Source organism: Mauremys reevesii, linkage group 15 (assembly GCF_016161935.1).
Source record: "Mauremys reevesii isolate NIE-2019 linkage group 15, ASM1616193v1, whole genome shotgun sequence".
In the NCBI taxonomy this organism is placed as follows: domain Eukaryota; kingdom Metazoa; phylum Chordata; order Testudines; family Geoemydidae; genus Mauremys; species Mauremys reevesii.
The window spans coordinates 14,092,397-14,107,182 of NC_052637.1; the positions used below are offsets into that span (position 1 = coordinate 14,092,397).

The following is a 14,786-nucleotide window of genomic DNA, read 5'->3' on the forward strand; positions in this document are numbered from 1 at the left end:
TAGGGAGGTGGTGGAATCTCCTTCCTTAGAGGTTTTTAAGGTCAGGCTTGACAAAGCCCTGGCTGGGATGATTTAGTTGGGTTTGGTCCTGCTTTGAGCAGGGGGTTGGACTAGATGACCTCCTGAGGTCCCTTCCAACCCTGAGATTCTATGATTCTATGAATTCAGGGGGATCCCAAAACTCAGTGGCCACTGTTAAAATCTTGGAACAAAGACCGAGTGGATGTCTTAAAGGACAAACTCGGCCAACCTAAAACTAAATTGGCTAAAGAAGAGGTTAATTGTTTCATGCAGTGGTGGGAAGAGGCAAATCGTAGGTGGACAAAATCAAAACTCGCCTCTCTCAAATATTCAAATAATAAGTTAAAAGCTTTATTAAAAGCCTCCTCTCCCACCACCAGACCAAGCGCTCCCCTTACCCCATTCTCAAAAAAACCACCCCGGATCGATCCAACCCCCTTCATACTCCCATCTCATTGTAAAAAGGACAAAAAGCCCCTTGTTCTGTTCCCCTTTGTTGTCTACCTCAAAAACTGATTCTTTAGTGTTCCACTACCAATTCTGCAAGGAGGGGGGCCTCAACTAGCCCCCACCCTTCCTGGTCCCTTTCCTTAAACATTTCTTTCAAAATTGTGAAATGACCATAATATCACTCACAAACGGTTCATTTGAAAAAAAAAGCAGGATCAGGCCCAGACAAGCAGGCAAGCAACAGATAAAGAAACTGAAAAACAGGTTGGAAGCCCTAAGGGCATAGTGTCAGGAGTAAGAAAAGCAGTAAGTGCAGGCATGAACCCCTGGAACAATACTTAAAATGGTGAAATCTGAGGTGATAAAGATGTAATTTTTGGAGATAAGTGATTTAAGAAAAGAGAGTGAAAAGTTAACTCTACAGAGGCTGGAGAGAATTAAGCAGTTAAACTTTGTGAAAATGTTAAAAAGGACCATGTTAAAGAGAGAGAATTCTTGGTTTCTTTGCAGCCATTCTGAAGGAAAAATGAGCCCTTTTCCAAAAGAATGCCTGTAAATAATCCAGATATATATACAGCTCCCCGGGCGGGGTTAGCTGCCGCGCAGGGGGGGTCTCCCCAAGTGGGGTTAGCTGCTGCGGAGGGGGGGTAGCTGCTGGGGGAGGGCTCCCCAGGCGGGGGGTGGCGGGCTCCCCGGGTGGGAGGCTGGGTTAGCTGCTGCGGGGGGGCGGGGCTAGCTGCCGGGGTGGCGCAAGGTGGAAGTTTTGCCTAGGGCACAAAACTTCCTTGCACCGGCCCTGGATGGACCTTTGGTCTGACCCAGTATGGCCATTCCTATGTTCTTATGAATGACCACCTTTCATGGCTAGTGAAAACCAGTGCTGGAGTTACTACTGGTGAAATATGGATGATAAGTCCCCTGTGAGGGCAGCTTGCCTAACAGTCATCTTAGGCTGTTGCTGATGGTGCCACACCAACCCATTCACATTCTGCTCTGTTTTCATCCTGTCTCAAACCTTCCATTTTGGAAGGTTGCAGTCAGCTAACTTCAGCCGCACCCAGATTCTTCCAATTTTTGAGATCCTAACAGGTCTGGATTTACACTGAGGAATGGCCTAAGACCTGCACAGAGCTCTTTAGTTCATCATCTCCTTCTGGGGAAGCACACAGGCCAGCTGTCCATGTGACACTTCATTTGATCTTTCATCAGCCTCTGATAGGATTGAACATGAGGTGCTGTGGCTCATCTATGGGTCTTGGCAGAATAAAATGGAATTGTTTTTCCCATGGCTACATTCTTTACTTTCTGGATGGTCCCATGGGGTTGTAGTTAACCTATCCTGTCCATGAGTTAATCGTGAAACCCATTTAGTTTTAATGTATATGTGAAGATGATTGGTACTGGTGGCGGGGAGCAGCAGTTCTGAGATGATTTTGGTGAGAAAAACTCTCAGTATGTTGATGATACTCAAGTTTACTTTGTCTTTTTGTCAAACCCAAATTCTGCCTTCTCCTTGCTCTCTCAGGTTATAGTTTCACTGCTAAAATAGGGTTTCATTTGTACAGTTACGTAGCTAACTCAAATTAGTGATCTTCCTATACAAATCCCAGTGGAGACAAAGTACTGTAGTTTTTATCTCAATGTAGCTAATTGAGCTAAAAGGATAGGGAATCTAATATTGATCTCGACTAGCTACTCTGAGGTAAAAACTACCCATGCTTTATCTCCACTTTGAATCTACAGAGAGATACCTAACCCAATGTACCTATTTCGCTGAAAAAACACAGTTGTTTTGGCAGTGAAAATATAGCCTCAGTAGCTAGCAGAGAAGTGTCTCATCAGAGGTCCTGCCTATCTTTAGCTCAGTCAAGCCAAGGCCAAGGTAATGCTGGTGGGAAGAGGAATAAATCTGAAGGAACTGGAGAGGGCTGTGACTTCTCTTTCTATGGAGGTGTATGGCAGCACGTGATCTGAGTGGCTCTCAAACTTGGGATCTTATTAGAACCTTTACTGCTCCCCAATCCCACAAAGGCAGCCTTAAGTGGCCACTATTACCATCTTTGGGTGGCTATTTGCAATAAGCAAACATGACCAAAGAAGTTACATAAAACCCTCCTCCTCTTTTTATTCAGCACAGCAGAAAGTTACAATTTTAATGAAGTTTTAAGTTAAATTCTCAAGTACAATCCACCCCAGCATCAGTCTTTAAGACAAAGGAAATACGTGAGACCAAAAACTGCTGTTAAAAATCCTGGTTTATTACAATGGCAAGATGATGGTTTTATTTGCTTTAAGATAATGCACATCACATAACATCCTCTCGTTTCGAGTGAGGACAAATCTCTATATTTTGTCTTTTCTTTCTGTTTCACCATGATGGAGTCTCTGGCTCATTCATTCCTTGGTATGGAGATCTCTTCTTCCCAAGGAAGAGCAGTCTCTTTCATTGGTCCAATACAGAGTTGTTAGGCTCTTTTGACAATGAACTTGTTCGGCGCTTCCGGATTCAGCACAAGGGTTGCATCTTGGACTGTCTTTCACTCAGTGCGGAGATCTGACAAAGTTCTGTTTCACGAAGAAGAGTTTCTCAGTTATTTCTAGTTTGCAGCAATGGAAAGTGTCTCTCAGTGATGCGGTCTCTCCTATAGCTCAGTCTCTTGCATAAAATACTGTGAGGTTGGCACCTAAGGAAAATTCTCTCATCATCTTTTAAGCAATGTCCTCTTTCTAATTTGGCAAGTGTTGGTGTCTCTCAGGCTGGTGTTTGTTTCTCTCCCTTCTCCCCTCTTGTTCTTTCTCTCCCCCCAGCCAGGCTTGCCCCAGGGAGAAGGGAGGGACATTTCTCTATGCGGACTCGTTGCAGACGGGGGTGGCTGAGTGCTTGGCCACTTCCCTCGGCATCACCTGCTGCAGGGCAGCTTGCACCTCTGAGGAGCCCAAGGCGGGGAGCCGTTTCTGCTTCCTCAGGTGCTCGGCCTCGGTGGATACCTGGCTGTAGAGATCGGCCATGAAGGATTTCATCAGTCCCTTGGCCTTGGCCGACATGCGCACCTTCCTCATCTGCTGCAGCATCCGGGAGGCGTAGCGGGCGGGGACACCATTCTTCCCCAGGCCCTTCTTCCCCTGGCGGCTCTTCAGCTGCTTTGCCACTGGCTTCTGCCTCATCTGATGCCCCGCCTGGGGCTGGCGCTTCCCCTGCTTGGGGGCGGCCCCTGGCTCATCTTGCTGGGCCTTCTGTGTCCTCAAAGGCTGTCTCCTCTTCCCTCCCTGGGCAGCTGCCATGGCTCCACTCAGCTCAGCTCTTCTCCACCTGCAAATGCCACTGGCCTCCTCCCAGATCTGATCAGTCAAAGGAGCTGGCATGCAAATGAGGAGTTCCCACTGTGCGAGCTGATTGGGTACCTGGGCTGCCACTCCAGGCAACTGCATTGTGACCAGTGCAGCATGGGCCCCATTGCGATAGTGTATGTGACTATGACCTATTCGGTCCCTTATGTAAATGAGGGATGTCATGCTCCTGTACCAGATATAGGCTGGCTACAGAGCTTGTTTATATACACCAGATATGTTCATCATCAGATCCTTTAATGCTCTGTCAGGTGTGGCTGAGGTTAGCTTAAGTCAGTGCTCTCAACCTTTCCAGACTACTGTATCCCTTTCAGGAGTCTGATTTGTCTTGTGTGAACCCAAGTTTCACCTCACTTAAAAAGTACTTGCTTACAAAATCAGACATAGAAACACAAAAGTGTCACCGCACGTTATTACTTAAAAATTGCTTCCTTTCTCTTTTTTACCATATCATTTAAAAAAAATCAATTGGAATACAAATATTATACTTACATTTCAATGTATAGTATATACAGTGGTATAAACAAGTAATCGTCTGTATGAAATTTTCGTTTGTATTGACTTCACTAGTGCTTTTTATGTAGCCTGTTGTAAAACTAGGCAAATATTTAGATGAGTTGATGTACCCTCTGTAAGACCTCTGAGTACCCCCAGGGTACACCTACCCCTGGTTGAGAACCACTGGCTTAAGTAACGTATGATACACACAGAGCCTCCCAGTGACTGACCAGTGCAACAGAGTTTAGTATTCCATTACATCTCCCGCCCCCTTAAGTTCTACATTCCTACCATTTACAGTATTTACACTATCACACTGTCTTTGAAGTTCAGTACAGATCAGTCTGTTAAGTGTCTTTGGCTTGTACTGGTTTTCTCATTACCTGAACCAAACATCTGGTCATCTGGTTGCCCATTAGTTGCAGCAGCTGGCTGTGCTCTGTTTGGAATCCTTGAGTCGTCTTCTTGTTCTGCATCTACCATCTGTAGCATTTGCTCTGTTGATTGTTCTTTCAGTGGGACACACAGTACAGATTGATGGTTTCTATTGAACTCTCCGCTGTAGGCCTTGATCACATATAAGGTGGATAGACTATAAGGAAGATAGAAAGCTGGCTAGATTGTCAGGCTCAACGGGTAGTGATCAATGGGTCTATGTCTAGTTGGCAGCCAGTATCAAGCGGAGTGTCCCGGGGTCGGTCCTGCGGCTGGTTTTGTTCAATATCTTCATTAATGATCTGGATGATGGGATAGATTGCACCCTCAGCAAGTTCGCAGATTACACTAAACTGGGGGGAGAGGTAGATACACTGGAGGGTAGGGATAGGGTCCAGAGTGACCTAGACAAATTGGAGAATTGGGCCAAAAGAAATCTGATGAGGTTCAACAAGGACAAGTGCAGAGTCCTGCCCTTAGGAAGGAAGAATCCCATGCACCGCTACAAGCTGGGGACCGACTAGCTAAGCAGCAGTTCTGCAGAAAAGGACCTGGGGATTACAGTGGATGAGAAGCTGGATATGAGTCAGCAGTGTGCCCTTGTTGCCAAGGAGGCCAATGGCATATTGGGCTATATTAGTAGGAGCATTGCCAGCAGATCGAAGGAAGTGATTATTCCCCTCTATTCTGCACTGGTGAGGCCACATCTGGAGGGGATTGGACTAGATGACCTCCTGAGGTCTCTTCCAACCCTAATATTCTATGATTCGATGATATGATCTGGGTGATTAATTCTTTTTCTTTATGACAGCTGGAGTTGTCCATCCTTTTCCCCATCCAAATTGTCGTGAACATGGTGACCAGGTTCTAGACTCAGCAGTTCTCTAACTGAGTGGCATCTATTGTAAAAGTGTTCATAAGCTCTTTTAACCTCTTTCTCCATTTTGGCTGCTCTTTTCATGTCTGGCCAATTTGAAGACAGGTTATTTTCCAAAAGTTGGAACAGTAGTTCTGAGTTTTCTTCCCATCAAGAGTTCTGTTGAACTATATTCTGTGACCACTATTTGATGTTGATCTGTAACTCAGAAGAGCAAGGAATGGATCTTCCTGCTGTAGGATTTTCTTGGATGTCTGTACAGCTCTCTCAGCCTCTCGAGTCACCTGTGGGTAATGTGTAGAAGTAGTAGTAATCAAAATCATATTTCATTCAGAATGACTTAAATTCTGCTCCAATGAATTGTGGTCCACTGTCTGTCACTAGTTGTTCTGGAATATTGAAGTGAGCAAAAGTGCATTTCAGTTTCATGTTATGTCTTTCAAGTTCATTATTTCTATATACCAGGCAAAATAGTCCACTACAACCAGGTAATGATGTCTTCTGATTTCACATAAATCTGTAAAGGTGTTTGTACACTGTATGGTTCAGCATTGTCTCTTAGAATCCTAGAATCCTAGAATATCAGGGTTGGAAGAGACCTCAGGAGGTCATCTAGTCCAACCCCCTGCTCAAAGCAGGACCAATTCCCAACTAAATCATCCCAGCCAGGGCTTTGTCAAGCCTGACCTTAAAAACCTCTAACGATGGAAATTCCACCACCTCCCTAGGTAACCCATTCCAGTGCTTCACCACCCTCCCAGTGAAATAATGTTTCCTAATAGCCAACCTAGACCTTCCCCACTGCAACTTGAGACCATTACTCCTTGTTCTGTCATCTTCTACCACTGAGAACAGTCTAGATCCATCCTCTTTGGAACGCCCTTTCAGGTAGTTTGAAAGCAGCTATTAAATCCCCCCTCACGCTTCTCTTCTGCAGACCAAATAACCCCAGTTCCCTCAGCCTCTCCTCGTAAGTCATGTAAGAGTTCAGTATAAATCTCCTCCTAAGTTGATTTGTACTGAATCTCCTTTCAAAAGTCCAGTATAATCAAATCCTCCATCATGTTCTTCCACCTTTCCCACTGGGCCCATCACAGCTGCCACGCTGCAGCTGAAGTTTTTGGTCTGTGTTCCTTTGACTGCTCTGAATGCATAGCCTTTGTCTTTTTAGGTTGTTTCTGTGGTGAACTGGCCCATACTGATGTAAGCAGAGTCAGAATGAGCTCTACCCTGACATCTAGTAGTGAGCTGTGGAAAAGTACTTCAGGGGCTGATCTTGTTTGCATGGGCACACCTACCTCACCTAGCATAATGGGACTGCTTGCCCAAATGGTCACTTTGGCTGCTGTGGGATCCCCAGTCTCTGTTATTGGGGCAGGAATAATAAAGTGTTGCTATCCTGGTTATGTGAATAGAGGACAGTAAAACTGTACTTTGCATTTTATGATGGAGGGACTCGCCCTCAACTGAGTAGCACTCGCTAGGCAAGGGACATGGGTTCCAAAGCCTAGTGAACTAAGAGAGGTTGGGGATATATATGTGTACCTGGCAGGGTAGGGTCCCCTCTGAGAGTCTTAAACACTGTTTTGATTCTGCCTTGCTCCACAATGTAGTAATAGAACTAATTTTGATTCCCTTAGGAATCTTGTTATATGTGGCAGAGCTGAAATCACTGATCTCTAGGTCTAAACATTAGACCTACTTTGGACTAGTGGTTCTGAGTGCATCAGCACTGAGGCTCCCCTACTAACAGCTAAAATCAATAAACAGCTGAAGTTATTAAAAACTAAAATTGCTGGGGTGAGGCTGAAAACATATTGGTGAGTGGCTAGTGGAGAGGAGTGGCTAGCAGGATGGCTGGTGAAGAGGTGCAGCTGGCGGTGAAGACTGCAGCAGAATCCCATGGAGAGGTGTGGTAATCAGCTGTTGACCCGTGCAGTGGAGAACGTAAGATGCCCCCGTACCTCCACCCACTTCCACCCAGGCTGGGAGTTAAACTCTGCAGATGAAGTTCTGAACTCTGGAGGCTGCACTGACCAAGGACAGAAACTGTGAGTGAGGTGACTGTTGGGTTGCAGGACTTAAGACTCTGAGGGGAAAAGAACATTGCCAAACTTACTTGGGGGTGGGTCTTTTGCTCATGGTTTATGTTATGAATCCTGTTTGTGGTGTTTCCCTAACATAATGCCACATTGTTTCCCTCCTTTATTAAAAGGCTTTTGCTACACTCAGACTCTGTGCTTGAGAGAGGGGACGCATTGCCTCTTAGGGGAGCCCTGGGGGGTGGTATGTAATTGTCCCAGGTCACTGGGTGGGAGCTCGAGACAGTTTTGCATTATGTTATTGAAATGGAACCCTTAGATACTGAACCCAGCCCTTGTTGCTGCCAACTCTGATGGGCAGAAGGGTTACACTATTCAGAATAGTTCCAAGGCTAGTCAGAGCTGTGTCAGGTGACTTCTGTTCTGGGAGGGGTTGAAAGTGATTGTAAGTCCCTTCTGAGATGACTGTAACATCAGCTTCTGAGTCAATTTTACAGTCAGTAGTCTTTCCATGAATATTCAGTTTCACTCGTGGACAGGCTCTATGTCATCACCATTGATAGATCCCAGAAACAATGGCTCTTGATTGTCTGTAATATGAGTCAACTCCCTGACAACATTGGTTTGGCAAACAGCTGCATATTGTCCATTTTTTTTGCATTTATTACACCATGTGCTTCTGGCTGGATATGCATCATCTCTCGTGATATGATTTTCCTACACCTTGTGCATGTCAGCTGGAATTTGTCCCTCTTAGCCTGGAAGCTCTCTCTCCTTGCCTAAGGGGTTTTATGATAATGACTTTTTACAATCAAGTGTCTGTTTATAGCTTCTAGTTTCTGGTTTTTCAAGTTGCTCCTGCCTTTTGTTCTATTGTTTGACTAATTCTGACTGCTTCGCTATCTGTATAGCTCTGGGTAGGGTTACATCTCTCTTTAGCTGTAACTGCTGTGAAAGGCTATCATCAGTTAACCCAATAACCAGACAGTCTCTGATATTTTCATGTTTTGCAGTTTCAAAATCACAGTTTTCAGCCAATGCATGCTGAGTTCTTATAAAACATTCAACATTTCCCCCTGGTTTTTGAATTCTCTGCTGAAAACATGCTTTTTCATAAAACACATTTCTCGGCGGTATAAAGTATGTATTTATTAAACATAGCCAGAACCCTGTCATAGTCATCTTTGTGACTGTCTTCAGTAAAGTCAAAGGATTTAAAGATATGCTCTGCTTGCTTCCTTATAGTATAAATTAAAGATGACTCATAGACTTTAAGGTCAGAAGGGACCATTATGATCATCTAGTCTGACCTCCTGCACAATGCAGGCCACAGAATCTCACACACACACACACACACTCCTGTAACAACCCCTAACCTATGTCTGAGTTATTGAAGTCCTCAAATTGTGGTTTGAAGACCTCAAGCTGCAGAGAATCCTCCAGCAAGTGACCCATGCCCCACACTGCAGAGGAAGGCGAAAAACCTCCAGGGCCTCTGCCAATCTTCCCTGGAGGAAAATTCCTTCCTGATCCCAAATATGGTGATCAGTTAAACCCTGAGTATGTGGGCAAGACTCACCAGCCAGCACCCAGGAAAGAATTCTCTGTAGTAACTCAGATCCCACCCCATCTAACATCCCATCATAGACCATTGGGCCTATTTACCTGCTAATAAACAAAGATCAATTAATTGCCAAAATTAGGCTATCCCATCATACCATCCGCTCCATAAACTTATCAAGCTTAGTCTTGAAGCCAGATATGTCTTTTGCCCCCACTACTCCCCTTGGAAGGCTGTTCCAGAACTTCACTCCTCTGATGGTTAGAAACCTTCATCTAATTTCAAGTCTAAACTTCCTAGTGTCCAGTGTATATCCATTTGTTCTTGTAACACCTGTATATCTCCAGTTTCTTTGTGCAGTTTGATAGCAATGCCAAATCTTGCAAAATAGTGTTTCCAGTCTGTCCATTGTGAAGGTTTGTCAAAGCTGAAATTATCTGGGGCATTGAAGAGTGGCATGTTGATGAGATCCTACAACCTTCTGTCTGTAACCATTGTTCCTGTTTTCCTTCTGTTTCTGTTCTTAGTCTACTTCTGACACCAAGGCATGTTCTTCAGTACCAGATATGGACTGGCTTCAGAACTTGCTTATACACACCAGATGTGTTCATCATAATATCTGTAACCCCTTTGGGGTTTAGAGAGCATGGCCCCTTTAAATCTTTTTCCTAGGGGGGAAGGGGAGAGTGAGAAAAAAGGAGGGAAACTCCAGGGGCTGGCTCTGGAGCTGGGAGAGAGAGAGAGGCAGCAGCATGCAAGCCCTCGCAAAGGAAACAGGAGAGAACCTGCCTGAAGCCTGGGAAGGACAGGGCGGCCGATCGAGGACACCCCAGGACAGGAGCCAGGAGGAGCACTGTGCCAGGGGGAAATCGCCCCAGAAGGACAGACCAGATCTGGACCCAGTATCACGGCTGCCCAGAGCTGCATGGGGCTGTGAGCACTGTGGCTTGTCACTCTGCATTGGGAACAAGGAGGGAGGTTGCTAGATAGTTAAGTGGGGAGGTGGTCACTCTGTGTGGCTTTGCAGAGAGTGGCAGAAGAGGGCACCGGAGGGGTTTGTTGGGGGAAAGTTCACTGGCACCGAAGAGGACCAGGAGCACCCAAGACTCACCACTGGACTGGAACTTTGATCAGGACTCCTGAACTCTGTGTGCAGACACATTGATCATTGTCTGCCCTTTCCAACTGTGCTACCACTGGGCCTGTGGGGCCTTGGTTTGAATGCAGCCCTGTTTTACTGCTCCCCCTATATTTTCCATTGTTTTTTCCTCTCATCCCTCTGTAGATAAATATTTCCCTTTCTTATATCCATTGTACTTTTCCTGTGGGTGGGTGTGTTCACTCTGTGGGGTTTGGAACACGTGCCCCTGGGGTGGAAGGGATTTTTCCTGCTGCATTCCTGTGCGCGCCTTCTCTTGGCCAGAGCTGCCTGCAGAGCAGACTCCATCTTGGCCACGAGGGCGCTAAAGTTACACATCCTTTAATGCTCTGCTAGGTAGGGCTGAGGTTAGTTTAAATAAGGTATTTTACACACCATTCCACCTAATGGCTGAACATATAATACAGTTTAGCATTGCATTACAGGTGTTAATAATGCTGTTTTATTTTATTTTACTGTATTGCATTACTTTATTAGTATTTTTATTATGTTATCAATTACTTAGTAGTATTTTTTGCAATAAATATTTGTTTAAATGTTATTCATTATTATTAACAATAACATCATTGTTTTTGATGGGCTAAGGTATTCTCTCTTACTTTCGTGTCAATTCAGAGTAATTTAGCTGAAATCTTTGGAGTTATTGGAGGTTTAAATCCAGAATAACTAAGGGAAGAATTTGGCACATATTTTATTTTATTTTTTGGCATCCATGGCCTTAACAGAGCCCTGAGGAACTGTACTGCATTTTAGGCCTTGCAAATCTATTTATTTGTGACATAAAATATTCGCTTTTAGCTCTCCCTAAACACATATAAACATAGAACAAGTGCTAATCTCAGAAAATCTCCATCTCTAAAATAAAGACAAGTCACTTTCTGAACCTTCATGAAAAAATAGCTTAAAATGTGATGAAGAATCTCCATTATAACATACTGAAATGCTTGTGTCTGTTTGAATTATGTCTGATTCTCTTAGAACCCTGTTCTTCAAACACTTACAGCCAAGGGAAGTACTTATAACCATGAGTTCTCCGTAGAACTCAGTAAGACTACAGATGGTGGGGAGCACTGCATTTGGTAGCAAAGTTGGAGAGATAGTAGTGTCAGAAAAATTGCTCTTAGAAGGGAGATATTATCATTTCCCATCAGTAATAACCATCCGAATGCTGGCTTCTACTAACCATGCTGGGCAGCTGTTCATCTTGCAGATGGTTGCTCAAAACTTACCTTGAACACTGGACAACTTTCATGGCACTGACGGATGATGATGTTTTGCTGTCAGTGGATAGAGGGCACATTCTCCTCTTCCTGGACCTCTCTGCAGCACTCGCCACTGTTAACCATGTGGATGGTGGCTGCTGGGACCACTGCTGTCCCACAGCAGAGAGGGGGCAGGGCTATGGCAGAATGAGCTAAAATGGCGTATGTCCTTCCTGGATGGATGCATCCAATGAGTAGTTATTGGAAACTAGATCCCTCACTTGTGGACTCCCACAAGATCAGTTTTCCAGTCTTAGGCCTGGTCTACACTAGGAGTTTATGTCGAATTTAGCAGCGTTAATTCGACTTAACCGTGCACCCGTCCACACCAGGAAGCTAATTAGTTCGACCTAGAGGGCTCTTTAGTTCGAATTCTGTACTCCTCCCCGACGAGGGGAGTAGCGCTAAATTCGACATGGCTATGTCGAATTAGGCTATGTGTGGATGGAAATCGACCTTAGTAGCTCCGGGAGCTATCCCACAGTGCACCACTCTGTTGACGCTCTGGACAGCAGTCCGAGCTTGGATGTTCTGACCAGCCACACAGGAAATGCCCAGGGAAAATTTGACACGCTCCGGCGCCTTGTGGATGTTCTGCAGGACCGCAGGCAGGAGGACAGAGCCCCCCTGCACTGTATCTGCAACTGCCCTCCCGTGCCACAAAGTCCCAAACCCCCTTCACCCAAAGTAACAAGAAGGAGGGGCGACAGGGGCCGTGAAAACTGTCACTGCACCCCTGCAGAGTGCACAAATACAAGAAGGCTCTCATTCCCTAAATGTTGAGACATCCTTCCCTTCCTGGCTCACCGAAGCCCCAATCCCAGTTTCATCCCCTAACTGTGTAGTTGATTATTAAAAGTAGTTTGCTGTTAATTACTATTTCCGTCAAGTTTTTCTACAGAAGACTGTCTGTGAAGGGGGGGGAGAAGGGGGTTGTTAATTGCATAGGACAGTCACCTTTACCAGGGTACAGACACGGGGGCAGGATCAACAGCAGGTCACACACACAGTGCAGTCAGTAGGCACCCTGGTCAGTCTGGGAAGTGTTTTCCATGTTCTGTGTGGGTGGGGGGTACGTGACTTTGTGGCATGGGAGGGCGGTTACAGAACTTATGCAAAAGCAACAAAGAATCCTGTGGCACCTTATAGACTAACAGACGTTTTGCAGCATGAGCTTTCGTGGGTGAATACCCACTTCTTCGGATGCAAGAACTTATGCAGCGGTCCTTGTCCCGGACCACAGAGCCACGCAGCAGGGGAATCTGTAACCGTCCTCCCCCGCCACAAGGTCACGTAGCCCCCGCACACAGAGTCCCGAAAAGGAGGGATGGCAAGCTCCGTTGAAACAACCAGTCCGGCACTGCAGACCGCTCTAGGAGCAGGAGCCTATCATTCCTCGAGTGTAGAAGCGGTGTTAACATCACTGCACACCCTACCCACCACAGTCTGAGTCCCTGTTTCAACCCTTTAACACTAATTCATTAATAAAGAAAACATTGTTAATTAACAATGTTCCATTAACTTTATTTTTAAACGTGTGTTGGAAGCGGGGAAACATGGTGAACAGGGTATGTAACTGCAGAAGAAAGTCAACAGTAACTGAAGCAGGGGCAGGTTCAGCTTCTCTGTAAAGAAACTGAACAGTCACAGGTTTTCCTGCTCCCTGAGGAACCTAGCTTTCAAAGCCTCCCGGATGCACAGCGCTTCCTGCTGGGCTCTTCTAATCGCACGGGTGTCTGGCTGAGCGTAATCAGCAGCCAGGCGATTTGCCTCAACCTCCCATCCCGTCATAAAGGTCTCCCCCTTGCTCTCACAGAGATTTTGGAGCACACAGCAAGCTGCAATAACAATGGGGATATTGGTTTCGCTGAGATCCGAGCGAGTCAGTAAGCTCCTCCATCTCCCCTTGAGACTTCCGAAAGCACGTTGAATGATGACAGTTACCCAAGACCACCCTCGACACATTTTTCCCCCCAGCATGCATTGTGGGGAAATCCCAGAATTCAAATGGGCAGCGGGGACTACGGGAACTGTGGGATAGCTTCCCACAGTGCACCGCTTCCAATGTCGACGCTTGCCCCGTTAGTGTGGACTCACAAAGTCGAATTAGTGTCCTTAGTGTGGACACACAAATTCGACTTTGTAAGGTCGATTCCACAAATTCGAATTAAGTTAAATCGAACTAATCTGGTAGTGTAGACATACCCTTAGTCAATATCTATATGCAATCAGTAGATGAACTGGTCAGACCATATGGACTCAAGTGCCAGCAATATGCAGATGACATGCGGCTCCACCTATCCTTCAGAAGACACAACTATACATAAAATACCGTATTGTCCCGAGTATAGGCCACTCCTGATTATAAGCCGCACCCTTAAAGTTTGGTGCTATTTTAAAAAAATTAAATTTTTAACTTTTTTTAACTTAAAATATACACATTAGTAGAACAGTAAAACAGTATTTTATTTAATGAATAGGAAGACATGTACCAGTATTTTTAACACTTTTAACACTTTTGGTAGTCCTGCTTTTGATGGCATATGTTATATACTCAGAAATATTGAAAACTATTTTGTAGTTATACTGTAAATAAAGAAGGGAAAAGGAATGGACAACAAGGAGACTGGTGGGAACAGTTCTCACCCTCTCCCCTGCACAACAATCAACAACATTAGCAAATGTTCTTAGGGTTAGGGATCATGCCCCCCCCCGAACTCCTGCCCCATCCAACCCCCCGCGTTCCTTGACACCTCCCCCCACCCCAGGGACCCCTGCCCCATCCAACCACCCCTTCTCTCTGTCCCCTGACAGCCCCTGGAACCCCTGCCCCTGACTGCCTCCCACTGCCCCATCCATCCCCTGATCCTTTCTAACAGCCCCACCAGGACCCTTGACCCTATTCAATCCCCCTGTTCCCTGCCCTCTGGCCCCCCAACCCCTATCCACCCCCACCCCGAACCCCTGCCCTCTCTCCAACACCCCCTCCCTGCCCCCTTACTGCGCTGCCTGGATGTGGCTGGCGGCACTACAGTCCGGCCGCGGCTGGAGCCAGGAGCCCCGGGATGCTGGGCCGGGGCAGGAGTCATGCGGCTGGAGCCCGGAGCTGGAGGATGTGGCGGGAGCTGCAGGG

General features: G+C 45.9%; 1 protein-coding gene across 1 annotated transcript; it reads right to left on the reverse strand.

Annotated features, from left to right (window-relative positions):
* Positions 1-2,708: 2,708 nt before the first annotated feature.
* Positions 2,709-3,877, reverse strand: LOC120383739 (histone H2B.2-like). The gene is made up of 2 exons (XM_039501942.1): positions 3,312-3,877; positions 2,709-3,239 (listed from the first exon to the last, which is right to left on the reverse strand). Exon 1 carries the CDS (start codon positions 3,832-3,834, stop codon positions 3,316-3,318), a length of 519 nt encoding a protein of 172 aa, XP_039357876.1. The 5' UTR covers positions 3,835-3,877; the 3' UTR covers positions 2,709-3,239; positions 3,312-3,315.
* Between the last annotated feature and the right edge of the window lie 10,909 nt (positions 3,878-14,786).